Here is a 26,237-nt window from a genome sequence, read left to right as displayed (position 1 = left end):
CAGCTTTTAATTCAACTGAAATTGGGGTTTGAACACCAGAACGCCTCTCCTGAGGGGGTGAGTCTTGGACTCCAAGGGTTTTGATCAAGGGCACCAAGTCTGGAGAAGGCGGGGGGCCCCGGGATATGAACTCCCCGGCGCGGCCCCTCCTCGCCCGGGATGTTACAGGGGGTGCGTCCCGCTCCCGCCCGGACTGCGCTCTCTGCGTCTGCGGGCTCTCCGAGCCGCTCCCTGTGTCTCCCGAACTACTTTCACTGTCTCCATCTTGTTCCACCCCTGAGATATCTCCCCTTTGGTCTGCCTCTGACTCTGTGTCCTCCTCCTCCGTTCCCGTGTCTATTTCCCCTTTTGCCGGAGCAAGCAGCCTCCTTCCCGCCGGCGGCCGCGTGCGTTCCGCAATCCTGGCGGACCTTCGCATGGGCTCTGATATGACAACCGCACGCCTTCTACGCCCCCGCACAGCAGCCTTTTGGGGCAGCATAAATTCCCCCTTTTCGCTGCCTGGGTCAGACGCCCCGGCCCCGGTCCGTGACTTTTCCGAGCCCTCGCGAACTCCGCCTGCCGCACACGCCCCCGCATCCCCGCCGGTCGGGGCTGCGGCTGCCGCTGCCCCCGGTCCCGAGTCATGCAAAGCCGCGCGAAAACACGCCTTCTCTGTTTTTTCTTCACCCGCGCTCCCCGCCTGCTCTGCCGCAGCCTGGCTTTTCCGCTCCGTTGCTGCTGCATCGCGAGATAGCGCGCCCCCCGGTCCCCTCTCTCCCCCCAGCTCCCTTCCCCCTTCTGTTTCCGACTCCCCCATGCTCTCCGGGGTTTTTGGACGTTTTGGGGGTTTCCTAGGGTCTCTGGGTTTTGGGACCGGGTATTTTAATAATATTTCTTGCTCTATTTTTTCAGGAGCAGTTTCCTCTTGGCCTTTTAAGGCCAGAGCTAATTTTTTCTTTCCCGGGACTTTGCCCGCCGCCTCTTTCAGAGACGCCTCCCCCCCGGACGTCTGCTGCGTCCGGGGGTCCTGGAATTTCATTTGCATAGAAATCCCTTCCAGCATTATTCTTGCAGGAGACAGCAGCTTCAACGCTGTCTCATCTTTTTTAGTAGCTAAGAAATATAAGTGTCTATTTATTTCCTGCCAAAACCCCACTTCAAATAGCAGGCACGTTTCTGCCAGTGGGTAGTTTAGCCTTGCCCATAGTAATAATTGTTTTAATTCTTTCTTTGGAATTCCCTCTGTATATGTTTCAGTCACACCCTGTAGGGCGGACAAAATTTCCCGTTGTTCCTGGGAAAGTGTGCCTCCCATGTTGTTATTTTTTCAGGCTTTCTTACCGAATCTGTCGTTCAGAGCAGTCTGGACGTCTCGATCACTGTCCAGCAGATCAGGAGAAGTGGTTCCAGGGCGCCTTCTGGTTCCAGTCCGGGCTGTTCTGCTACGATTGTCTTCGGCAGAAACTGAGAGATGGAATTCTCAGTGACTGCTGTTTTTTTTTGCAGTCTGTGTTGGCTTTTTTTTTTCCTTCTTCTTCTCTCTCTTTTTCTTCAGGGCTTTGAAGGTGGTGGTGGCCCCCCCGAAAGGTTGTGGTGGTCAGAGCTCACCCAGTGGAAGCCAAATGTCCGGTTTATCTCGGCTGTTTGAGGGGCCTGGGAAGCCCGGAGGTGGCCCGGAGGTGGCCTTGACGCAGCCCGCGTATCAAAGGACGAGAAGAGGCTTCAGTTCTTCTTTCTGGTTTTATGTTTATTAATTGTTTATCTAAAAGATGTTCTTTCAACTCAACAGAGATCCGCACAGCAGTCAGCCATGGGCACACTGTGCCGTCCCATGGACCGCCACGTATCTTTATACCCCTAGTTACGTATACAATATTTATCATTTTTCCCCAATACCATCTATTCTTATAACTCGGTGTACTCTTAGTAATGACCAATCCAAAGGTGCCACCGTGGCCAAAGAAGATGGAGGAGAGAAGGAAGAAGAAGGAGGGTAGGACACACCCCAATTCCTCCATCTTACTCCTCTAAACCCCCCTGTACATAAATCCTAAACCCTGTTTCTCACCCTCTAATTAGCTAATCTTTCCACCCTTCACCCCGGTGAGGCCCTCTTATCTTCATAAAGGTGTCGTCTCCCGTGTAGGGTCAAAGTCCTGCCACCAGACACTTCTGGCAACATTCCAGGACTCCCGGGCCCCCCAAGGGTGGTCCCGGGGGCTCGGCATGCCAGGATTCAAATCCTGGGATCCCACATCTTCCACCTCCTTACCCCCCTGAATGCAAGGGCCCACTGAGTATCTCTAATGGAGCAAAAGCACATGAGGTGTTATGGCTCTTAATAGCTCTGACCTTCAGAGTGAGATTGTTAAGGGTACAAAGGGAAATGAATTCAGACCTTGGGATGACACAGGAGAGGATAACAATGCACAAACAGATCATGGTCTGCTTTTCTACCAGACCAGCAAGACCAAAATAACATCTGAGCCTTTTTGTTCTAGGACTGTCATCATGTTAGTCCTTGCCAAGTGATTCCTCTGGTGTTTTTAGGCCAGCTGCTGCCTGATAGATTTACCTCCATCAAGTACCTGCACCCTGGCTTCCCTTTTCTAAACATAGAGTTTTACATTCACCTTTACTAAATTTTGTCTTCCCTCATCTTCTCAAAGTGTAATGTTTCAAATTGCTTTGCCATTTTCCTTTCAGCCCTCTATTCTGATCCCCAGACTTTACAAGTCCGTCATTTATGATGCACTCTATGATATTAGTCTGCCCATCAGTGTTAAAAACAAGATTGATTGTGATCAGAACTCACCACTAAAGGAGATTGCTTTAATTGCCCTCCCAGTTCTGCTCTCAACCAGTATATGCAGTGTGACCATAAGCAAACAATTGCAACCAAGTTCATCATATCCATGGGAACAAGTGCATATTCCTGAAAGTCCTGCTGCTGCTGACAGTGTTTCTGAATTCCTTTTATTGCTGTTGTATGAATTTCTAAGAGCCTCAGTCATCTTCCGGTACTTTTATTTCCATGACCAATGTTTGTACATTGCCATCTCCACATCAATTCGTGTCTCTTAAGTCACATAATTTCAGGCCTTCCCCAATGCTGTAATCTCTTTTATTTTCTGTCAGTGGCTTATTCAAGAAGTAAGTTACCCTAAGGAGGATCACAAATTTCTCTACCATAATTTTTATTTACTCTTTCATTTTCTTCAAAATGTTCCATATTCGGCTGCTTTGTCATTTTTGCTACTACATCCCTAAGTATCAAGTTAAGGAAACTGTTTTATTCTGATTCTTCCTTCACAAGTTTTAAAACACTGCTGATTTGTATATTCTCCTCCAGGAATCTGGTACCTTTCTGCTTGCTTACAGATAAATTGCAGTTGTTCAAAGATGCCTTGCTGCAGGACTTTCTGCTGCTCTGATTTTGAATCCATTAATTTCTTTTTAAAATATTCTAACTATCACGTCTGGCACTCCTATTTCTTTCCAAAACTCTACATGTCCACTTATGTCCAAGCAGAATCAATCAGCTTTTGAAAAGTGAAACAAAAAGTCTTTGAATATTTCATTCTTTTTATTTCCAGAAAAAATTCTACAACTTGTAAAAGTTGTAAAGGTGGTATGATTTATTTCAGCACTGGACGTATGCTCCCCAAGAACATGTGCACCCCCGAAAATTCCTGAGTCTATTGCCTAACCTGTTGCATGTGCATATAAGACACATGCACAGGTATCAAACTGTCATATCAATTTTTATCAGCCTGCTCAGTTATTCAGTCACGCAAGCCCAATTCAATTTTTCCGTCTGATTTTTTTCCCTGGGGCCTCTTCTGATCTTTCTTCAGCTTGGATGCTTGCATTCCTTCCTAAGCAGCCTTGAATCTCCTTTGTTCTCTCTGCAGGCCTTTTTGTGGGCACCTAAGCTTACAGACTAAACAAGCAGACTTCAGCTAAATCCAAAATTGGTTTCTGTACCAAGTTAAATTTCAAATACCCTGTCTCACATTGCGACTGTATCTTTTATTTTTCCATCTTATCTGCTTAGGTCATTGATCTATAGATGGGGTGCGGGTTTTCTGGCTTTTAATTCAACTATATTTACAGAAACTTATTTTGCCTTTTTTATTCCAGAATACGTCCCTGGACAAGTCTGAAATACGGTGTCTAGAGAGGCAAATCCCAATGGCAGTACAAGAGAGCTGGGTAGAGCAATGTCTCACACCATCACCCTTGACAGCCCCACTACCTCAGTGGAGACATTTTCAAGAAAGACACAGACTAATGAGGACTACACCGCTGAGATGGCTCAGGGACAACCTCGTCACAGTTTCCAGCCCTTTAAAGGCAGCTACAAAGAGGATAAAGGCTCCTTATTCACCAAACACCACATGGAGAAGATAAGAGGTCAACTTGCAACAATGGATGTTTAATCTTGATACATGAAGTTCTTTACAGCAAGAACAACCAGTTGCTGGAACAAAGCCTACAGAAATGTGGTAGAATCCTCATCACTGGAGGTTTTCATGACATGATATCTAGATAGAATCTCTTCCAGGCTCCCCTTCCCATGAAAAGTTGTACCAGAAGACTTTTCAAGGTCTCTTCCAAACTGGGCTGCTCTATAATTCTGTAGAAAGCAGTGCCTCTGAGGGAATCTTGCCCATTGACACCAGCCCATCAGCCCATAATTTGAAATTCATCTTGATATTTTGCATTCAGAGAGATGAAGAGCCCTAAGAACTCCGATCCATATTCCCCTTCTTTCTGCTTTCTCTGCCTTTGATTTACTTTGTGCTGAATTCATGGAAGATCTCCTTTGACATTAGGCTTCTGTCATATCCCTATTTTTGCTAGTGATATTTTCTGTAATAATTTGAAAAAATTTTTTGAAGAAAAAAATAATCTGCATACTAAATAATTAGAAATTGTCTATAAAGATAGAATTTATCTAGAAAGAAAAGAAGCATTTCCTTCCAGGTTACAGCAGAAAAAGGGCTGTTGAGTTTCTCTACATATGTTTAGTTGGCATCTTCTTCAGCAAGTGAGTGTAGCCCGAGGTTGCAGCATAAAAAAAAGGCTCATCAGTGTTTCAATAAAGGCTGTGGCAATGACTCTTATGGTAATTCTAAGGTGCTTGGATCATTTGATCTAGGTTTCCAGTGTATAGCATTCAGATGATCTGAGTCCGCCTTGCAAAGCTCTTGTTGTAACCACATTTCATTTCTCTTCAGGCTTTGCAGTACAAGTCATACTTCAACTTTTTCCCAAGTTTCGTTCCTGCTATATGTTCTTCAAATGCTTTGTCCATTTTCTTGCTCTGATCTTCAGTGAAATGGTTCTTCCAGTCACTTACACCACCTTCAAAGAAGGGGAAAAAAATCTCTTGAAAACCAAGACATTTCATTTTATATTCTGTAGAGCTGTCATTTTTACTGCATTTTACACTAAATCACATTGATCAATTTTCCAGATGAAACATTTTTCTACATCAATAAAATTTTGTGAAATCAGAGAGCTTACATATATAGGCGAATCATCTTTTGCTATAATGCCAAATAACACACTGCTCTTTATGTGATTGTGTTCAAAAAGGCAGCCTAAAATTCTGTTTCCCTCCATCCCTCTCCTCTAGACAGCCATGACTGGGAAAGTGGAAGATCATGAACAATTAAGAATCATCTTCCAGGAGGCAGAGCTGACTTTCTGCTTCTTTGGCAGCTTTACTTTTATCCAGTCATTTCTTTAATGTAAAATGCAGAAATAGATTCTGACAACCAGGTTGCCCTTCTCATGTCCCCCACACTACACTGCAAAGGTGACTCCTCTCTGTTCCCTCTCTTGTGTGTCCACCTGGATTCTTCCTTGCTTGGCTTAGTTCTAGTATGTAAGAGTGACCAGGAATTTGGCAGTGCCCATCTCAGAAGATTCCCATGCTGTCCTACAAAGTGTGGTCACTCCACTCAGGCTGAGTTTGGCCCAGTGCTGCCAGCTCCAAAGGCTGGGCACTTGGTGATCCAGGCACAGAGGTGGAGAGGAATTCAGGCACATGACAGGTCCTCCTTCCTGCCAGCCATCTGTGAGCAGCCAGGAGTGGCTCTGCTGTGAGAGCCTTGCTGTGCATCTTCCTCACCAGTTCTCCTTGGATAGTCTTCTCAAGCAAAGCAGTGATCTCCTGCTTGACACTACCTTACAATTCTAATGTAAGTGCAGAAAAAAGAACCAGACAATGGCCCAAATCCTTGAGAGTGGCACATTTCTATCTATGACCCACTTGGAGCTTCCTACCTTTGCGAAAGAGAACATTGCCAAATGACCCATGGGTCTTGTCTGAGTTTTTCTTCATGGACTGGAAGCTGCTCCTCTCTACCACCAGCTGGAGCTGTTCCTCAGTCAGAGGAATTCCAAAGAATGTGGCTATGTTTTTCACACTCAGGGCAGGATTCTGGAAAGAGGAAGGTATCATATGGCATGACTTTCAAACAAATGACTCTGCTTTCCAAGGTGTTTGCACTTCCCTGTATCTTTCTGCTGGCTGCATACATATCATGTTCACAGAGTTCTCTAGGACTAGGGTGGATCATAGTGTTTCTCATCTCCATAGTTACTTTGGAGGAGATTACAAGCTGCCTTCCTGTAGATTACAAAATATTATATACGATTTACAGGTAGCAAAATCCACATTACTAAACACAGAAACACTCCTCCCTGAAAAATATTACTGGAGATTTGGATTTACAATTATTTGGTCTTATATCACAACAAATTAAATACAAGAATCATTTTCACAAGCAAAATTTTACAAAGGTTTTAAAGTTTGAATTTCGCCTTTTCTTCCCTTAAAACAAAAATCTGTCTCACCCAACTTGAATACTCTGCATGTATACAAGGATGAACAGGTTCAGGAAAAATATTTCCCTTGGTGTACAAAGTATTTGTAACTATTGATAACCTTACCTCTTTTACCTCTTCATAAGTTATTGTCATAATATTTTCTTTGTCAGCATATTTGTTCCATTCAGAAAGATATTCAAGGTAGCATCCCCAGGCCGCTAAAAAACAGAAAAACAACTAAGATTAGGCATAAATTAAGATTATACAGGTTTTACTCATTAACTTGTGTCAGCCAAGGTCTATATTAATCATGTCTATGGCAGAGTTTACACCCTTCTGTGGGAATTATAGTTTTGCTCCAGGTTCAGGCGTATGATACCTTTTGTAAGTCAGAAAAATAAAACTTGGTAGCATTTCAAGAATACTCTGAGTTCACCAAAAAAGCCATCATCTTGCAGACCATCTTGTAAGACTGCCTTAATCCGGTCTAAAACTTTGTTGAAACCCCCATTCTGCTGCCCACGTGCTATACCAAACTCATAAACTTAAACCAGTGCTATCACTTTCTCTTTTTTTTAATGCATTGGAATTAGTTCCCTTTTTAATGCACTAGACATAGTCCAAATAATTCCTTTCCTCCAATTTGGCTTGGAGGTGACTATTTAGCTCCAAGGACTCAACACGATGGACACAGGCGAGCAGGGATAAAGGGGACCCAAGAGAGAGATAAGGAAGAACTGCCTCTTCCAGGAAAAATACCAGTTTGTACAAATTAAGGAAGTCTGTGGAAGTGCAGTGTGACCAATATTTAGCCTCAAGCAGTAAGACAAGCATGTAGACTTCAGATTTCTAATTCTCAGTCTTTAATCTCTGGTTTTGTACTGTAAACGAAAAATTCCTATAGAAGCTGATTTACCAAAGAACAAAGGTTTTTAGACAAAGACAAATCATTGGATAATTGAAACTGGCAAAAAAATATACTGTACTTTTCTTTGCCATGAAATCTGTGAAGAAATCATCCCAGGTCTCATAGGAGGGAACAGTAGCCACGCCATTGGAAAAATGGTAATAAGATGTAGCAACATCTTTTGGATTACGAATCAGTAACAATATCTAGAAAAAAATTAAATTATTATTTATACGTAAAGACATAGCAGACTACAGCATTAAAAAAATCATATACTTTAAAACTGTGGCTGGAGATTTCTAATACCTTGTCTTCTCCTTGCAGAAGTAGCAATTTCATTCCCAATTCATAAAGTGCAAATTCTGCAATTCTAGGCAACCATCTCTTGGTACCATGAGATGGTTGCCTAGAATTATTATCTTTTACAGATTACCCAAATTACTTATGCAGAATCTAAGTATGTTTTAATCAATACAGGCATAGGTCATCATTTAAGCAGCAGGGAAAATTCACAAAAATATAAATGCTTCTTGAAATTTGATGCACTGAAGCCCTCATTTGCAACAATGCCATAAAATTCCTCCCATAGGAAATCACATCAAAATCCATTTTACCTCTGGAGGATTTGTTCAAGCCCTGCAACTTTCTTGTGGAAACTGTCACATAGATGTCAATAAGGGCAAACTGTGGTTAAGTGAGGTACTTAAACAGGTTAGCAGTACTTAAACAGTCATGTAGAAATGGCTAGGCTAAACACCCTAAACACCTAAGTAGAAGAGTGATTCTGAAAATTGGCCAGAAAGTACTACATTGGCTCTTTAAAAAATCTGTTGAATTGTTTGATTAATACATTAAAATTAGCACTCACCTTGGCATTGTTTTGGAAGATAGATTTGGGAAGTTTTTCAGGACGGAGATTAGTAACCATAAATCTTGGAGAAGGTAATTTGCTCATTCGCTTGAATTGGAAGGAAGAAAATGGACAGTTCAGTTAGTACAAGTATTCTTTCCATTAACCTATGCTAAAATGGCGCCTTGATGAACTCATCAACAGTTATTGGCCGATACAAGTGGTTTAGGGCTTTTTTGTGAGTGTTGTCCTGGGATATTATTGGGCTGCTCTGAGTAGGTCTAATCTTCTAAAGCCATGACCAATTGAATGAAGACTATCCATTGACACGGGCAGTCGCTCGGTGACCTCCGTCGAGCCCTCACCTCCTGGCCTGTGGCAAGGGTGGCTGCCCCGACTCCGCCCTTCAGGCCGGTCTGGGGGGCAGTACAGCAGGGCTGCCCAACTCCCAGAGGCAGCAAAGCTGCTCTGTGCAGCTGCTGATGGGAATCCCGAGTCAAGGAAGCCAGAACAACAGAGATGAGAGGGGCCACTTGTGTAAGATCTCAAGAGGGCTTAATCTCCTAGAGAGTCCAAAGACAAGCCACAAAGCTCGAACAGGCTAACCGCAATTTAAGAACAGAGGAGGGTATTCGGGGAGAATAACCAATAGCAGAACAGGAGGAATGTAGGGTGAGGATCAGATTCTAGGTAACCAATAGGGGATAACATGGGAGGGGATCAGGCTTGGCACACCAATGGAACTTCGAGGGAAGGGTAAGAGACAAGGAAGGTTCTAGAGAAAGGGGTGGGATTATATTTGATGAACAAGGCAAGAGGGCAGTACTTCCAGGATTGGCAGGGAAGGGTCTGGAAATTAGGGAGATGCAAGGGAGTTAGAAATGTAGACTGACATAAGATTAGGCGGGAAAATAGTAGTAAACGACTTCAGGGCAAAATTATTGGGGAAACTGAATGGAGTACATGGAACAAAGTACTATAAACTCACAGTAAGGAACACCTTAAGATTACAACAGAAAAACAATCTATCACAATGTATTGTTAGGCCAGTGATAATTCTCTTCAGTTCTGTTAGACAATGGATAAAGGTAAGGTACAGATTAGCTATCTGTGAAAGCATTAAAGAGTGGAATAGTTCATATTTCCTATATTCAGTATTTGAAGCACATAATGTTGATCATTTCCATACATATTCTGTTCCCACCTCATATTTCTCAGAATCTCCAATTTCAAGGTAGGGGAATTCTTCTTGTTCTTCAGCATTCACACTGCTTTCACTACCTGGTGTTTTCTTTTGAGATATGGCTATCAGATCATTTAAGATTTGACTTAGCCAGTTTGTGCCTGAAAGTAGAAAAGCATAGAAGTGGTTGTAAAACTTTTAGAATGGACAGAAATGGATTTACCAGGAAACTCAAGAGGTGCTAGTACTACCAGGTGAGTAATCTGGTCTCCTTTCATGTCATACAATCACAGCTGACTGTCTGGTCAATCACCACCCAGGATCCTACATTTGCTGCTCATAAGGAGATATTTCTCCAACTTGAACAGTTCAGTACACCATCAATTAACTTGTATACTGTAAACTGACTAATCAGGGAGAAGAACCACAGAGATTCAACTAGGAAAACCTGCCTTAATGTAATAAATTTTAATGTGACACATATAAGGGAGACTGGGGTGATGAACCTGTACTTTAAACCTAATACATGAAGTGTTTTCTGGTGAGCTAGAATATCTTTGGAGGAAAGATGGGTCACAGTACTTCAAGAGAGGAGCAGAACTAGGTCTCAAAATAGTGCACAAAATAAAAAAGGAAAAACTTCATAAACCTGTCAGCTGTGATTATCCACTGTAAAGCAGTGTGAACTAATTGCTGTAAGAGAGAAACAGCAAGAATTGACTGTATATGAGACACATCTGATCCAAACCTTTGGCTTGCATGTGGACCAGTGCTTTAAGGAAAAAGGAGTCATATGTAGGTAAACTTCACCTCTAGCAAAGATGTCCTCTTGATTTCCCAATAATTAAACAACAATGCAATCACTTCAAGGACTGCAAAAATATTTTTGATAGCTATTTCCTGACATTTATGGGAAATAAACTAAGGAATTTTCACCTTTTGAAGGTACCAAAAGCTCCATTGTAAAAATATAAAGCTCTTAATTTTACAAAAATACATGTGGGAGTAGAAGGTGGAATATCAGGAGACCTAGTTACCTCTGGTGTAAAAAACTGTATTTCAATTCTCTCCAATTTGTGCATTTAAATTCATGACTATGAAAAGTAAAGATAATGAAAACCTTTAGATGCTATAGAAAAGGAAATCATAATGTTTTCACAGTCTTTTAAAAAAAATTCCCATATCAACTATTCATAATTCATTTCTTGTGCTTTTTGAAAATGAAATCAGTTTTACAAAAATTGGTTAACATTCTAAATATAATTATTTAGCATCATATCATATTATGTATCATATCATATGTATTTCAGATATTTAGCACAAATCTCGTTACTTACGATTACAGAAACTTGTTCATGAAAAAGATAAAATATATTCACCAGATTTAGGATATCCTGCCAAAATTACATCATCTCTTCTGGCTTCAAAGGACTCCAAGGCTTTGAACACTTCAGGACTGTAAAGAATTCTGGGGTAGAGAATTCCCTTGTAAGAAAAGAGCAATTGATCACGATGCAATGAGTTGGAAGCTGCTAATGCATTATCTACCAAACCAATAAATGTTTTCCTGGTCTCCATTCTTGTTCTCTTTCTCACGCAGCCTCTGTCACAGTGTGAAATGCTGTGTAGAAGGAGAAAACCCACAGATTCTCCTTTAATAGGTGCTTGGTTTGCTGTTTGGGTTTTTTTTTCCTTGAATCTATGAACAATAGTTTACCTTTCTCTGAACCCGTGAAGAGATATACAGCCCCAGTCAAAGACCTTACGTAATATGAACCTTGAAATCAATAGAAGTTGAACGTAAATGAACAAGATAAGCGGACAAATGCAATTGCATTCCAGGAAAAGTATCATGCCAAAAGGTCGGATTACAACACAGAGTTTATAAACAGAATAGAACAATATAGAACGACATGATTTGCAGATTGGAATTTAAATGCCATGATCAATATCCTCAAGACAGTTCATCACTTTCCAGTACTTGCTGCTGGTATTTTCTATTTTTTCTTTACTATATCACTCATCATTATCACCAGAGTTAGATAAAATGTGTTGGGACTGGGAGTAATGATCAGTGCGCTAGAGACTGAGCTGAACGCCCTGTGAGTGTGACCGGCTGCTCCCGGCCGCTGGAGCCCAGGAGGGCACAGGGGCACAGGCACTCTTGGGCCACTCATCAGACTGCACTACAGAGGTCTGTTTTTCTGGCATCTACACAAAAATTACTCCTTTCTACATTTCTTTAATGAGCTCAATCATTGTTTGACAGCTGATCAGTGCTTAGGGAGGTGGTGAAAATATAACCTGAGCTACAGTGAGTAGTGTTTATCATGCACTTCACATGATGAGCAGCTGACTGCAGTGACCCCAGTAAAGGAACTGACATTAGACTCAGGTTCAATATTTAAGTCTCTGGCAAAAGGATAGATATGTCACAAAAAATGAGAAAATAGTTCTCCCCCAAAATTTATGCCAAGAATTTACATGCCATCCTTTCTTATCTCCATCTCTTGACTGCTGCCTGTTGGGCACTGGAAGGAATCACACCAGTAATGACATACAGCATGCATTTGCCATTTGCTACCCCTGAGGGATTCAAGAGAGATCCAGGGCTCTCCCTGGTCCCTGAGCCATAATGCTGTGCCCATGGGATGATCTAGCCCTACATTTTTACATCTACTTTTTCCAGTCTATACAAAATCCTTTGCTTTTCTCTTCACCCCCCTGCTTTCTGTAAAACACTGTCAGCATAGAAAGACTACCTATGTACAGGCATAATCTGAAACCAGTGGATATCACATGGCCTGGTCCATCTGATCAATGACGAGTGCCAAAGGGCACAAAGTTGGCATCACGTGCGCCATTTATTTCATTGGCATCAGCTAAAAATTGCTGCCCTATGAAGTAGTAATTTTGCTGATTCGTGATGTGAAACCAGCCACCCTAGCGAAACAAAAAACAGCTTACTTAATTTTTCTTCCCTATCTTCCCTTGAAAATAAATTGTCATGGACTAAAGATAATAAATGTTTTTATTTAGTATTTTTACCTGCTGGCAAAAGAATTATTTGGTACAGTCATCCCTAAGGTTGGAAAAAGAGGGAAAATGACCTGTAAATTATTAGCGTCATGGGATGTAATAGCTTACCATTGGAGTAGGGTTTTCAAAATGAAAAACATATTCCAGAGCAACTTCCCGAGTATTTCCAGTGTATTTTTGCAAGAAAAGGCAGTCGGGCCAATTATTTCCTGGGAAGCATATTTTATCCTTAGGAACTGGAGGAAAAAGAAAAAGGCAAAACCCTGAATTTGTGGAGAAGGATATAATTAGAAGATGTATGTCGAGAGGAGGGATTTTGAAGGCAGTTACATTTCTTGACAAAAAAAAAGTCAGGATCCAGATTTCATAGTGTGAGCCTTAGATACAGACATCTGCCATGGCAGCTGAGCTGAGAGACAGGAGGAGAAGTGCCTAGCCCCTCCTATGTGATATAAGACCCAGTGATCCTGTTAAATAGTGAACCCACAGACTGACAAGAAAGCATCACTTGATTCAAAATTTCTATAAAGCAGCTTTAAAACATACAGAGATTAAGAAGCAAATGAAGAAAAGATAAAATGATTTTAATATCTCCAGATTAATGGTATTTGTCGTTCAAGCCACCTCCGTTACTCTGAAAGTTTCTGACTTCCCACACTGACCAGACCTGGTTATGGAGCTTTGCAGAAGGAGGCTGGAGACATTTCTGTGACAGCTACAGGACAGTGCCAGCTGGCCCTTACATAGTGCACTGATCTGCCCATGCAGATCCATTCCCTGTTAAATGAAAGAGGTTCAAAGTATGAAAGCTTCAATACATGCGCTCTCATGTGCTAAATAAGAACAGATATGCTTTTATATTTATTTCTATGATCGGCATTTATCTCAGTAAAACTCTGGAGAAGGCTTCCATATATTAGTTCTCTAAAATAACCGACTCCGTGTTTAGGTAGTTCCATTAAGATTGATGCCTTCAAGAAGGTACCTTAAAATGCCCCGGATCATTCATCTGCAATAACAACAACAACAACAATAAAAGCAAAGAAAAGCCTGCAAAGGTCTTGAGATGCCCTGAGCTTCTGTGATTGAGCCCATGAGAAGCTGGGCATAAAGTAGGATTTGCTCTAAAATGGAAATGTCATAAGTGTCATTCTCCCCTTTGCATAAATTAGTGTGGATCTGATCAGAGGAGAATCAAAGCCTTCAAACTGAGCCCAGGGGGTGAGGATGGCTTAGGTTATGAGGCCAAAGCTATCTGCACACCCACAAAGGAGTGCAGCAGAGCAATGAAGGGGGAATCAAAACAGTACCCTGCCCACATACTCCCATGGCATCAGCTCATCCATGGCCTGTCTCCACAAGCTCAGAGGAGCTCAGGCAGAGTGGGATTAAAATTAAGGACTCTTAATAAAGGGACTGCACCCTGTCCAGGACCCTTCTATGGCTGTTCCAGGAGAGTTTCAGACCCAGTGTCCTGGTGGGAAGATGGGCCATCAAAATGATCAGTGCAGGAGAACTTCTGAAGACTGGCAGGGACTGCTGTCTGGGGGGTATAGGCACATAAAGAAATGCAGAGGATCAAACTTTCATGATTGCACGTGACCTATTATGTCAGGATTATATGACAGATATGAAGCAACTGCCGGGAAAAAAATTATGTACCAGCCTGCATGATACTACTAATGTTGCCTTTACAATATAGATGGTACTGAAACGGAGATGAAAAATAACTAATCCTCAGTACCAGATCAGGATGGATTTTCTCAACTTCTCTTAAAGGCCCTTTGGGCCAGAGAACTTAGGTGTTGTACACATTTCTAGGATCCTCCTTCATCTCTTCTTTTCCTCTAGAATACTAGAGTCTTTTTCATTCTGGTCATCTTCCCCCATCAGATCAAAACTTGTCATAATACCTGATTATCGATTATCTACACAAGCATACCTTGCTCTTTCTTCTACCCAGAATTTCCCTGCTTATCTCATACATCCCACAATCCCCAAATTCTAGACGCTGGAATGTCTCTAGCTTCTTTTCAGCATTTATTCTCTCTTTCATTTCCTCTTCTGTATATTTAGCATCTGCCAACTCCTTCACCATTTGTTCAAGCCAATTGGTTCCAGAAAGGATAAAGACACCAGTAGGACATCCATTACACTTCACTTTTTCATGTACACCTGGCTGATGGTATACTCTCAATTGGTTTCAAGTCAACCAAGTTTCAAGTTTGGTTCAATGTTGTACTGTAACCTTTCAACAAATGTGTGTGTGCTGGTTTTCACAGCAATGGAATTAATTTTCCCCATAGTAGCTGGTATGGAGCTATGTGTTGAATTTGTGCTGAAAACAATGTTGGTAACACAGAGATGTTTTAGTCATTGCTGGCAGTAATTACACAGTGTCAGGGCCTCCTCTGATTCTCACACTGAGCTGCCAGAGAGTAGCTTGAAGGTGCACAAGAAATTAAAAGGGGACACAGATGGGACACCTGACCCCAACTGTCCCAAGAATTATTCTATCCCATATGGAGTCATGCTCAGCAATAAAATGTGAGGGAAGAAGAAGGAAAGAGAGATGCTGAGAGCTAAGGCACTTGTCTTACCATGTCACTGTCATGGGTGATGGAGCCCTGGGCACAGCTGAACATTTGACTGCCAGTACGATAGAATGAATTCCATACTTTGCTTTGCTTGCACACATAGCTCTTGCTTGAGGTATTTAATTGTCTTTATTTCAGCCATGACTCCTCTCACTCTGTTTCCTTCCCCCATCCCATTGCAGGTGAAAGAGTGAGTGGCCCTGTGGGGCCACTGAGTTGAGCTGGGAGTTGCCAGCTGAGGGTAAATCACAGCCCTGGTGAATAATCAACAGGGTGTGCCCAAGGTCAAAGGGGCAGAGCTGTTGAGCAGATACTGTGGAGTGCTACCCTGCTGGCTTCAGGGTCACATCTCATCCCTTGGCAGAAGCAGAGGCAGACCTCTATTGCTCTTTTCAACTCCTTTCAACTTCCCTACTTATTGGTTACCTCACAGTACTCCAGAAATGGATACACATCCCAGGATAAAGGTTCCTTACAGGCAATGGTTCTGTCCTACATCCAGGAACTGTAAGGCAATGTCCAGACCTGAGGACAGGTATCACCCAAACCAGATTTCTCAGGATCAAATACTCACATCTGAGAATTTTTTGTAATTAAATCTGACAGGAGGGACACTTGCATGTGAAGTTTTATAGGAATAGTGTAAATCAAATTCTTCTTCTTGCCTTTCATTTTCTCTCCTCATATCCATAATTTAGTCTTTGGTTGAAATTGTTCTTCTGGGGCTGTAATTGTGTTCTGGGGGTAACCTTTTTAGAAGGTAAGGAGTGCTGAGATGGTGAAATGGATATTTCCACTGGTCATCCCAACACAGACAGGAAATACAGGAAGGTGAATTACCCTGTTTTGGGGGCCCTTTCACTCTCTTTCATGCCCTTGAATACAGTATTGGTAACAGTAACTACACATATATCAGATATTTTCTGTGAAGATGTTGACTGATTTGAAACATTTTTGAAGGAAAAATAATCTACATGCTAAATAATTAGACATCGGCTACGGAGGTAGAATTTGTCTAGAAAGAAAAGGGGCATTTCCTTCCAGGTGACATCTGGAACAGGGCTGTTGAGTATTTGTAAATATCATTAGTTTACATCATCTTTGGGAAATGGGTGTAGCCAAAGATGTCACCATTAAACAAAAGGCTTGTCACTGTAAAGGCTGCTGCAATGATTCTTACAGTAATTCTAAGATACTTGGATCATTTGATCTAGGTTTCCAGTGTATAGCATTCAGACGATCTGAGTCTGCCTCGCAAAGTTCTTGTTCTAACCACATTTCATTTCTCTTCAGGCTTTGCAGTACAAGTCATACTTCAACTTTTTCCCAAGTTTCGTTCCTGCTATATGTTCTTCAAATGCTTTGTCCATTTTCTCATTCTGATCTTCAGTGAAAAGATTCTTCCAGTCACTTACACCACCTTCAAAGGAGCAAAAAACAATCTCTTGTAAATGAAGATATTTCATTGTTTTTTCTATACAGCTGTCATTTTTATTGCATTGAACACAAAATCACGTTGATCCATTTTCCAGATGAAACATTTTTCTATACCAATGTAATTTTCTGCAGTCAGAGGAGTTACATATATATGTCAACCATCTTAAATCATGCAAAAGAACAAACTCCTCTTAAGGCGATATTTCAAAAAGGCAGCCTAAAATTCTGTTTCCCTCCATCCATCTCCTCTAGTCAGCAATGACTGGCAAAGTGGAAGGTCATGAAGAATTAAGAATCATCCTCCAGGAGGCAGAGCTGACTATCTGCTCCTTTGGCAGCTTCTGTTTTTATCCAGTTACTTCTTTAACATTAATTGCAGAAATAGATTCTGACAACCAGGTTGCCCTCCTCATGTCAACCTCCCCCATATTACACTGCAAAATAGTTCCCTTTCCTTCCCTCTCTTGTGTCCACCTGGATTCTTGCTAGCTTGGCTTAGTTCTAGTGTGTAAGAGTGAACAGGAATTTGGCAGTGGCCATCTCAGAAGATTCCCATGCTCTCCTACAAAGTGTGGTCACTCAACTCAGGCTGAGTTTGGCCCAGTGCTGCCAGCTCCAAAGGCTGGGCACTTGGTGATCCAGGCACAGAGGTGGAGAGGAATTCAGGCACATAACAGGATCTCCTTCCTGCCAGCCATCTGTGAGCAGCCAGGAGTGGCTCTGCTGTGAGAGCCTTGCTCTGCATCTTCCTCACCAATTGTCCTTTTTCTCAAGAAAAGCAGTGATCACCTGCTTGACACTATCTTACAATTCTAATGTGAGTGCAGGAAAAAGAACCAGACAATGGCCCAATTCCTTGAGAGTGGCACATTTCTACCTCTGAGCCCCCTGAAGCTCCGTACCTTTACGAAAGAAAATTTTGCCAAATGACCCATGGGTCTTGTCTGAGTTTTTCTTCATAGACTGGAAGCTGCTCCTCTCTACCACCAGCTGGAGCTGTTCCTCAGTCAGAGGAATTCCAAAGAACGTAGCTATGTTTTTCACACTCAGGGCAGGATTCTGGAAAGAGAAAGGTAACATATGGCATGACTTTCAAACAAATGACTCTGCTTTCCAAGGTGTTTGCACATTCCTATATCGCTCTGCTGGCTGCATACATAGGGTATTCGTAGAATTCTCTAGGACTACAGTGGCCAAGAGTGTTCCTCTTCTCCCCAGTTATTTTGGAGGAGATTACGAGCTCTCTTCTTCTATGTTACAAAATATTATATATGATTTAATGGTGAGCAAAATCTACACTGCTGTAATAATTTAGGCTTCTTCCTAAAAATATTACTGGAAATTTATATTTACAAATATTTGGTCTTATATCATAGATAAAAAAATAACAAGAAATATTTTCACAAGCAAAATTTTACAAAGGTTTTTAAGTTTGAATTTCACCTTTTCTTCCCTTAAAACAAAAATCTCTCTCACACACCTTGGATACCTTGCATTCATATAAGGGTGTATTGGTTCAGGAAAAATCCCTTGAAGTATAAAGTATTGTTGTAACTGTTGATAACCTTACCTCTTTTACCTCTTCATAAGTTATTGTCATAATATTTTCTTTGTCAGCATATTTGTTCCATTCAGAAAGGTATTCAAAATAGCATCCCCAAGCCACTAAACAGAACAAAGGATCGCAAGATGAAGCATCAATTAAGATCATACAGGTTTTGCTCATGAAGCTATGTCAGCCAAGGGCTATATTAATCATGTCAGGCAGGGTTTACACACTTCTGTAGTCCGGTCTTGCTCCAGGCTCAAACATATGATACGATTTGTAAGTCAGCAAATAAAACTTGTAACCTTTTCAAGACAGCTCTGAGTTCACCAAAAAAGCCATCATCTTGCCAACCATCTTGTAAGACTGCCTGAATCCAGTTTAAGATCTTGTTGAACCTTCTTTTCTGCTGGCCATGAGCTATGCCAACTTCATAAACTTAAACCAGCCACTTTTTCCCTTTTACAATGCATTAGAATTAGTCCCCATTTTAATGCACTAGACTTAGTCCAAATAATTCCTTTCATCCAATGTGCCTTTGAGGTGATTATATATCACCACAGACACATGATGTTGGACACAGGAGAGCAGGGGTAAAGGGGACCCAAGGTAGAGTTAAGGAAGAACTGCTTTTTCCAGGAAAAATACCAGTATGTACAAATTCAAGAAGTCTCTGGAATCGTAGTTTTATTAAATAGTAGCCTCAAGCAGGAAGACCAGTAAGCTAAACTTCAGTTCAGAATTCTAATTCTCTGTCTTTAATCTCCCTGTCTTTTGTACTGCAAACCAAAAGATCCTAGTGAACCTGATTTACCAAAGAACAAAGGTTCTTATAAAATAACAAATCATTGGACAATTGACATAGACAGAAACATATACTGTACTTTTCTTTGTCATGAAATCTGTGAAGAAATCATCCCAGGTCTCATAGGAGGGAAGAAGTGGCAAGCCATTGGAAAAATGGTAATAAGATGTAGCAACATCTTTTGGATTACGAATCAGTAACAATATCTAGAATAAAATTAAAATATTATTTATTAGGGAAAGACGTAGAAGAATACAGCATAAAAAAAGAAATAACAATAATATACTTTATAACTGCAGTTGGGGATTTCTAATACCTTGTGTTGCTTCTTGCAGAAGTAGCAATTTCATTCTCAATTCAGAAGGTTTGGTACCATGAGAAGATGGTTGCCTATAATTATTATCTTTTACAAATTTACCAAATTATTTATGCATATTCTAAGTATGTTTTGCTCAATACAAGCATAGGTCATCATTGAAGTGACAGGGAAAATTCTAAGAAATATAAATGCTTCTTGAAATTTGATGCATTAATGCCCTCACTTTCAAGAATGCCATAAAATTCCTCCCACAGAAAATCCCATCAAAATCCATTTTGCCTCTGGAGGATTTGTTCAAACCCTGTAACTCTCTTGTGGAACCTGTCACAAAGGGGGCAATAAGGGCAAACTGTGGTTAAGTGAGATGAATGGCAGTACTTAAACATATAGAGCCATAAACATGTAGAAATGGCCAGGCTAAACACTTGGTAGTAGAGTGATACTTAACTGCCAGAAAAGTACTACATTTTCTTTTTAAACTGAAAAAAAACGTAGAAGTGTTTGTTTTAGTACATTAAAATCAACACTCACCTTGGCATTGTTTTGGAAGATAGATTTGGGGAGATTTTCAGGACGGAGATGAGTAGCCAGAAATCTTGGAGAAGGTAATTTGGTCATTCGCTTGAAGAATTGGAAGGAGGAAAGTGGACAGCTCAGTTAGTACAAGTATTCTTTTCATTAACCTATGCTAAAATATGGCCTTGATGAACTTATCTACAGTTAATGGCTGATATAAATGGGTTTTGGGTTTTTAGTGAGTGCTCTCCTGGGATATTATTGGGCTGCTCTGAGTAGCTCTACTGTTCAAAAGCCCATGAACAATTGGAAAATACTATTCATTGTTAGTTCTCTTTTGTGATAACTCTCTTCAGGTCTGGTAGACAAGAGATCAGATCTAGAGGTAGGGTACACATTAGCTCTCTGTGAAAGCTGAAGCATCTCAAGGTCAGAGAGAGGGGAGGAGGAGGAAGAGCTAGTAAAAGAGACAAATGCTAATATTACATGATTTGACACTTCATGAAGCTCTTCTTAAATACAAAAGATGCTATGTTGAATTTCTGAACTTCTTATGTATCTCATGGGTATGTCCTCTTCTCAAGTCCCACTGAAATATTTTTTCAACCCTCAATATTTGACAGTCCATAGTAAATTAATCCTGACCAGATGCCACATAAAGAGGAGTAGTAAAGTTCTTATAGAAAAATGGAAGAGTTCATACATCATGTATTCAGTATATGAAGCACATAATGTTGATCATTTCCATACATATTCTGTTGTTCCCACCTCATATTTTTCAAGATTTCCGATTTCAATGAAGGGAATCAGTCTTGGTTCTTCAGCATTCACAGTGCTTTCACTACCTGGTGTTTTCTTTTGAGATATGGCTATCAGATCAGTTAAGATTTGACTTAGCCAGTTTGAGCCTGAAAGAAGAAATATACAGAAGTGGTTGTAAAACTTTTAGAATAGACAGAAATGGATTTACCAGGGAAGTCAAGAGGTGCTAGTACTACCAGCTGAGTTACCTGGTCTCCTTTCATGTCATACAATCACAGCTGACTGTCTGGTCAACCACCACCCAGGATCCTACCTTTGCTCCTCATCAGGACATATTTCTCCAACTTGAACAGTTCAGTACACTGTAAACTTACTTGTATACTGTAAACTGACTAATCAGGGAGAAGAACCACAGAGATTCAACTAGGAAAACCTGCCTTAATGTAATAAATTTTATTGTGACACATATAAGGGAGACTGGGGTGATGAACCTGTACTTTAAAGCTAATACATGAAGTGTTTTCTGCTGTGCTGGATTATCTTTGGAAGAAAGATGGGTCACAATACTCAAAACAGGAGAAGAACTAGATCAAAAAATTGTGCACACATTTTCTTTAACAATAGGAAAAACCTCTCTGAAGAGATATTTCCTAGACATGCTTGTTATCTGTTTCTTCAAAAGATAACAAAGAGCCTGCATACATCTCCCATCTCTGATTTACTATATCCTGACTTCTGGAGACTGGGTCCCTACATCTTTCTCACTGCAATCTTAACAAGTGCATTCCATTTCTTCAAAAAGAAAGTTCAAAGAAAAAGCAAAGCCTTCATAATCCTGTCATTTGTGAATATCCACTATAAGGCACTGTGAACCAATTGCTGGAAGAAGGAAACAGCAAGATTAAAGTGTATATGAGACACAACAAATCCAAACCTTTGGCTTGCATGTGGACCATTTCTCTGAGGCAGAAGGAGCCATAGGTAGGGTAAACTTGCAACCCTAGCAAAGATGACCTCTTGATTTCCCAACACTTAAAGAACAGTGTAATCACTTCAAGGACTACAAAAATATTTTTGATAGCTATTTCTGACATCTATGGCAATTAAACAAATTAATATTGAATATGCCATTTGAAGGTATCAAAGGCTACATTGTAAAAACATAAAGCTCTTAACTTTATAAATATACATGTGGGAGCAGATCGTGGAATATGAGGAGACCTAGTTACCGCTGGTGTAAAAAACTGTGTTTTGATTCTCTCCAATTTGTGCATTTAACTTCATGACTATGAAAAGCAAAGACAACAAAAACCTTTAGATGCTATAGAAAAGAAAATCAGAATATTTTTCACAGTTTTTTAGAAAATTTCCCATATCTAATATTCATAAAGAAATTCTGGTGCTTTTTGAGAATGAAATCAGTTTTACAAAATTTGTTAAACATTCTAAATACAATTATTTAGCGTAATATATCATATTTTGTAGCTATAAATCATATATACTGCCTATATTTGGTCCAAACCTTGTTACATGCTGTTACAGAATCTATTTATGAAAAAAAATAAATATATTCACCGGATTTAGGATATCCTGCCAAAATTACGTCATCCCTTCTGGCTTCAAAGGACTCCAAGGCTTTGAATGTTTCCAGATAGCAAACAGTAGTAGGGTACAGAATTCCCTTATAAGAAAAAAGGAGTTCATCACGATGCTTGGAGCTGGCAGCTATCATTGCCTTATCTCTGAAATCATCAGATGTGTTCATGGATTTCTCCATTCTTCTTCTCTCTCACACACAGGCTCTGTCACAATGTGAAATGCTGTGTAGAAGGAGAAACCCACAGATTGTCCTTTAATAAATGCTTGGTGTGTTGTTCTTTTTTTATCTTGACCCTATGAACAATAATTTACCGTTTTTTGAACCTGTGAAGATATATGCAGCTCCAGTCAAAGACCTTTGAAATCAATAGAAGTTGAACATAAACAAACCAGATAAGCAGCCATATGCAATTGCATTCTACTAAAATGACTTAGATAATTTTAAAATATCATGCCAATAATTCTGTGTCTACAACACTGATTTTATAAACTGAATGTAACAAAATAGAGCTATATGAATTGCAGATTAGAATTGAAAAGTCATGATCGAAATCCTCAACACAGTTCATCTCTTTCCAGTACTTACCACTGGGATTTCCTTTTTTTCTTTATTATATTAGCCATCATTCTACCCAAAGCTAGATAAAATATGTTGGGATTGGGAGAGAAGATGTTCAGTGCACTAGAGACTGAGCTGAGGACACTCCTGTGAGTGTGGCCGGCTGCTTCCGGCCGCTGGAGCCTAGGGGGGCACAGGGGCACAGGCACTCTTGGGCCACTCATCAGACTGCACTACAGAGGTCTGTTTTCCTGGTGGTTACACAAAAATTACTCATTTCTACATTTCTTTAATGAGCTCAATCATTGTTTGACAACTGATCAGTGCTTAGGGAGGTGATAACAACATAACCTCAACTATGGTGTGTAGTGTTTATCATGCACTTCACATGATGAGCTGCTGACTGCAGTGACACCAGTAAAGGAACTGGTTTTAGGCTCAGGTTCAATGTTTAAGTCTCTGGCAAAAGGATGGATATGTCACAAAAAATGAGAAAATAGTTTTCCCCCAAGAATTTACATGCCATCCTTTCTTATCTCCATCTCTTGACTGCTGCCTGTTGGGCACTGGAAGGAATCAGACAAGCAACTACATACCTGCATGCTTTTGCCATTTGCTCTCCCCAAGGGATTCAAGGGAGATCCAGGGCTCTCCCTGGTCCCTGAGCCATAATGCTGTGCCCATGGGATGATCTAGCCCTACATTTTTACATCTACTTTTTCCAGTCTATACAAAATCCTTTGCTTTTCTCTTCACCCCCCTGCTTTCTGTAAAACACTGTCAGCATAGAAAGACTACCTATGTACAGGCATAATCTGAAACCAGTGGATATCACATGGCCTGGTCCATCTGATCAATGACGAGTGCCAAAGGGCACAAAGTTGGCATCACCTGCACCATTTATTTCACTGACATCAGCTAAAAATGTCCTATGAAGTAGCACTTTTGCTGATTCGTGATGTGAAACCAGCCACCCTAGCAAAGCAAAAAGCAACTTACATAATTTTTCTTCCCTGTCTTCCCTTGAAAATAAATTGTCATGGACTAAAGATAAAAAAAATGTGTTTATTTAGTATTTTTACCTGCTGGCAAAAGAATTATTTGGTACAGTCATCCCTAAGGTTGGAAAAAGAGGGAAAATGACCAGTAAATTATTAGCTTCATGGGATGTAATAGCTTACCATTGGAGTAGGGTTTTCAAAATGAAAAACATATTCCAGAGCAACTTCCAGAGAATTTCCAGTGTATTTTTGCAAGAAAAGGCAGTCGGGCCAATTATTTCCAGGAAGCATATTTTATCCTTAGGGACTAGAGGAAAAAAAAAGCCAAACCCTGTATTTGTGGAGAAAAATATAATTAGAACTCATAAGTCATGAGGAGGGATTTTGAAGGCAATTATACAACTTGATAAAAAAAGAAGCACCATCAAGATTTTGTAATGTGAGCCTTTGATACAGACATTGCTCATGACACCTGAGCTGAGAGACAGGAGGAGAAGTGCCTAGCCCCACCTATGTGATATAAGACCCAGTGATCCTGCTAAATAGTGAACCCAGAGACCGACAAGAAAGCATTACCTGATTCAAAATTTCTGAGGCAGCTTTAAAACATACAGAGATGTAAAGCAAACAAAACCAGATAAAATTATTTGATTCTCTCCAGATTAATGGTATTTGTAATTCAAGCCACCACTGTTGCTCTGAAGGTTTCTGACTTCCCACACTGACAGACCTGGTTATGGAGCTTTGCAGAAGGAGGCTGGAGACATTTCTGTGACAGCTACAGAACAGTGCCAGCTGGCCCTTACATGGTGCACAGTTCTGCTCATGCAGATCCATTCCCTGTTAAATGAAACAGCTTCAAAGAATGAAAGTTTCAAAACATGCACTCTCATGTGCTAAATAAGAAGAGGTATGCTTTTATATTTATTTCTGTGATCTCCATTTATCTCAGTAAAACTCTGGAGAAGGCTTCCATATATTAGTGCTCAAAAATAACCTACTCCGTGTTTAGGTAGTTCCATTATGATTGATGCCTTCAAGAAGGTACCTTAAAATGCCCCTGATCATTCATCTGCAACAACAACAACAATAACAGCAAAGAAAAGCCTGCAAGGGTCGTCCGATGCCCTGAGCTTCTGTGATTGAGCCCATGAGAAGCTGGGCATAAAGTAGGATTTGCTCTAAAATGGAAATGTCATATGTGTCATTCTCCCCTTTGCATAAATTAGTGTGGATCTGATCAGAGGAGAATCAAAGCCTTCAAACTGAGCCCAGGGGGTGAGGATGGCTTAGGTTATGAGGCCAAAGCTGTCTGCACACCCACAAAGGAGCACAGCAGAGCAATGAAGGGGGAATCAAAACAGTACCCTGCCCACATACTCCCATGGCATCAGCTCATCCATGGCCTGTCTCCACAAGCTCAGAGGAGCTCAGGCAGAGTGGGATTAAAATTAAGGACTCTTAATAAAGGGACTGCACCCTGTCCAGGACCCTTCTATGGCTGTTCCAGGAGAGTTTCAGACCCAGTGTCCTGGTGGGAAGATGGGCCATCAAAATGATCAGTGCAGGAGAACTTCTGAAGACTGGCAGGGGCTGCTGTCTGGGGGGTATAGGCACATAAAGAAATGCAGAGGATCAAACTTTCATGATTGCACGTGACCTATTATGTCAGGATTATATGACAGATATGAAGCAACTGCCGGGAAACAAATTATGTACCAGCCTGCATGATACTACTAATGTTGCCTTTACAATATAGATGGTACTGAAACGGAGATGAAAAATAACTAATCCTCAGTACCAGATCAGGATGGATTTTCTCAACTTCTCTTAAAGGCCCTTTGGGCCAGAGAACTTAGGTGTTGTACACATTTCTAGGATCCTCCTTCATCTTTTCTTTTCCTCTAGAATACTAGAGTCTTTTTCATTCTGGTCATCTTCCCCCATCAGATCAAAACTTGTCATAATACCTGATTATCGATTATCTACACAAGCATACCTTGCTCTTTCTTCTACCCAGAATTTCCCTGCTTATCTCATATATCCCACAATCCCCAAATTCTAGACGCTGGAATGTCTCTAGCTTCTTTTCAGCATTTATTCTCTCTTTCATTTCCTCTTCTGTATATTTAGCATCTGCCAACTCCTTCACCATTTGTTCAAGCCAATTAGTTCCAGAAAGGATAAAGACACCAGTAGGACATCCATTACACTTCACTTTTTCATGTACACCTGGCTGATGGTATACTCTCAATTGGTTTCAAGTCAACCAAGTTTCAAGTTTGGTTCAAT

General features: G+C 40.8%; 1 protein-coding gene across 4 annotated transcripts; it reads right to left on the bottom strand.

The window, feature by feature from the left end:
- Positions 1 to 2,264: 2,264 nt before the first annotated feature.
- LOC102060661 (sulfotransferase 6B1-like) lies at positions 2,265 to 24,257 on the bottom strand. 4 transcript variants are annotated; one of them, XR_012579564.1, is made up of 10 exons: positions 24,126 to 24,257; positions 22,362 to 22,606; positions 20,793 to 20,932; positions 20,040 to 20,129; positions 19,269 to 19,395; positions 18,409 to 18,503; positions 17,741 to 17,897; positions 12,913 to 16,821; positions 11,145 to 11,233; positions 9,914 to 9,926 (listed from the first exon to the last, which is right to left on the bottom strand). XR_012579564.1 is itself a non-coding variant. In XM_005495533.4 (7 exons), the coding sequence occupies exons 1-7, from the start codon at positions 11,341 to 11,343 to the stop codon at positions 5,222 to 5,224; spliced, it is 939 nt and encodes a 312-aa protein (XP_005495590.3). In that variant the 5' UTR covers positions 11,344 to 12,865; the 3' UTR covers positions 2,265 to 5,221. The 4 variants fall into 4 exon arrangements, 1 of the variants encoding a protein (XP_005495590.3); XR_012579563.1 differs by lacking the exon at positions 24,126 to 24,257 and having other exon boundaries at positions 12,913 to 13,040; positions 15,405 to 16,821; positions 22,362 to 22,937; XR_012579562.1 differs by lacking the exon at positions 24,126 to 24,257 and having other exon boundaries at positions 22,362 to 22,937.
- Positions 24,258 to 26,237: the final 1,980 nt, after the last annotated feature.

The sequence above is a fragment of the Zonotrichia albicollis genome, chromosome 3, assembly GCF_047830755.1.
Source record: "Zonotrichia albicollis isolate bZonAlb1 chromosome 3, bZonAlb1.hap1, whole genome shotgun sequence".
Taxonomy (NCBI): domain Eukaryota; kingdom Metazoa; phylum Chordata; class Aves; order Passeriformes; family Passerellidae; genus Zonotrichia; species Zonotrichia albicollis.
The sequence above is the reverse complement of the archived record's forward strand: the minus strand, read 5'-3'. Positions and strand labels throughout refer to the sequence as shown.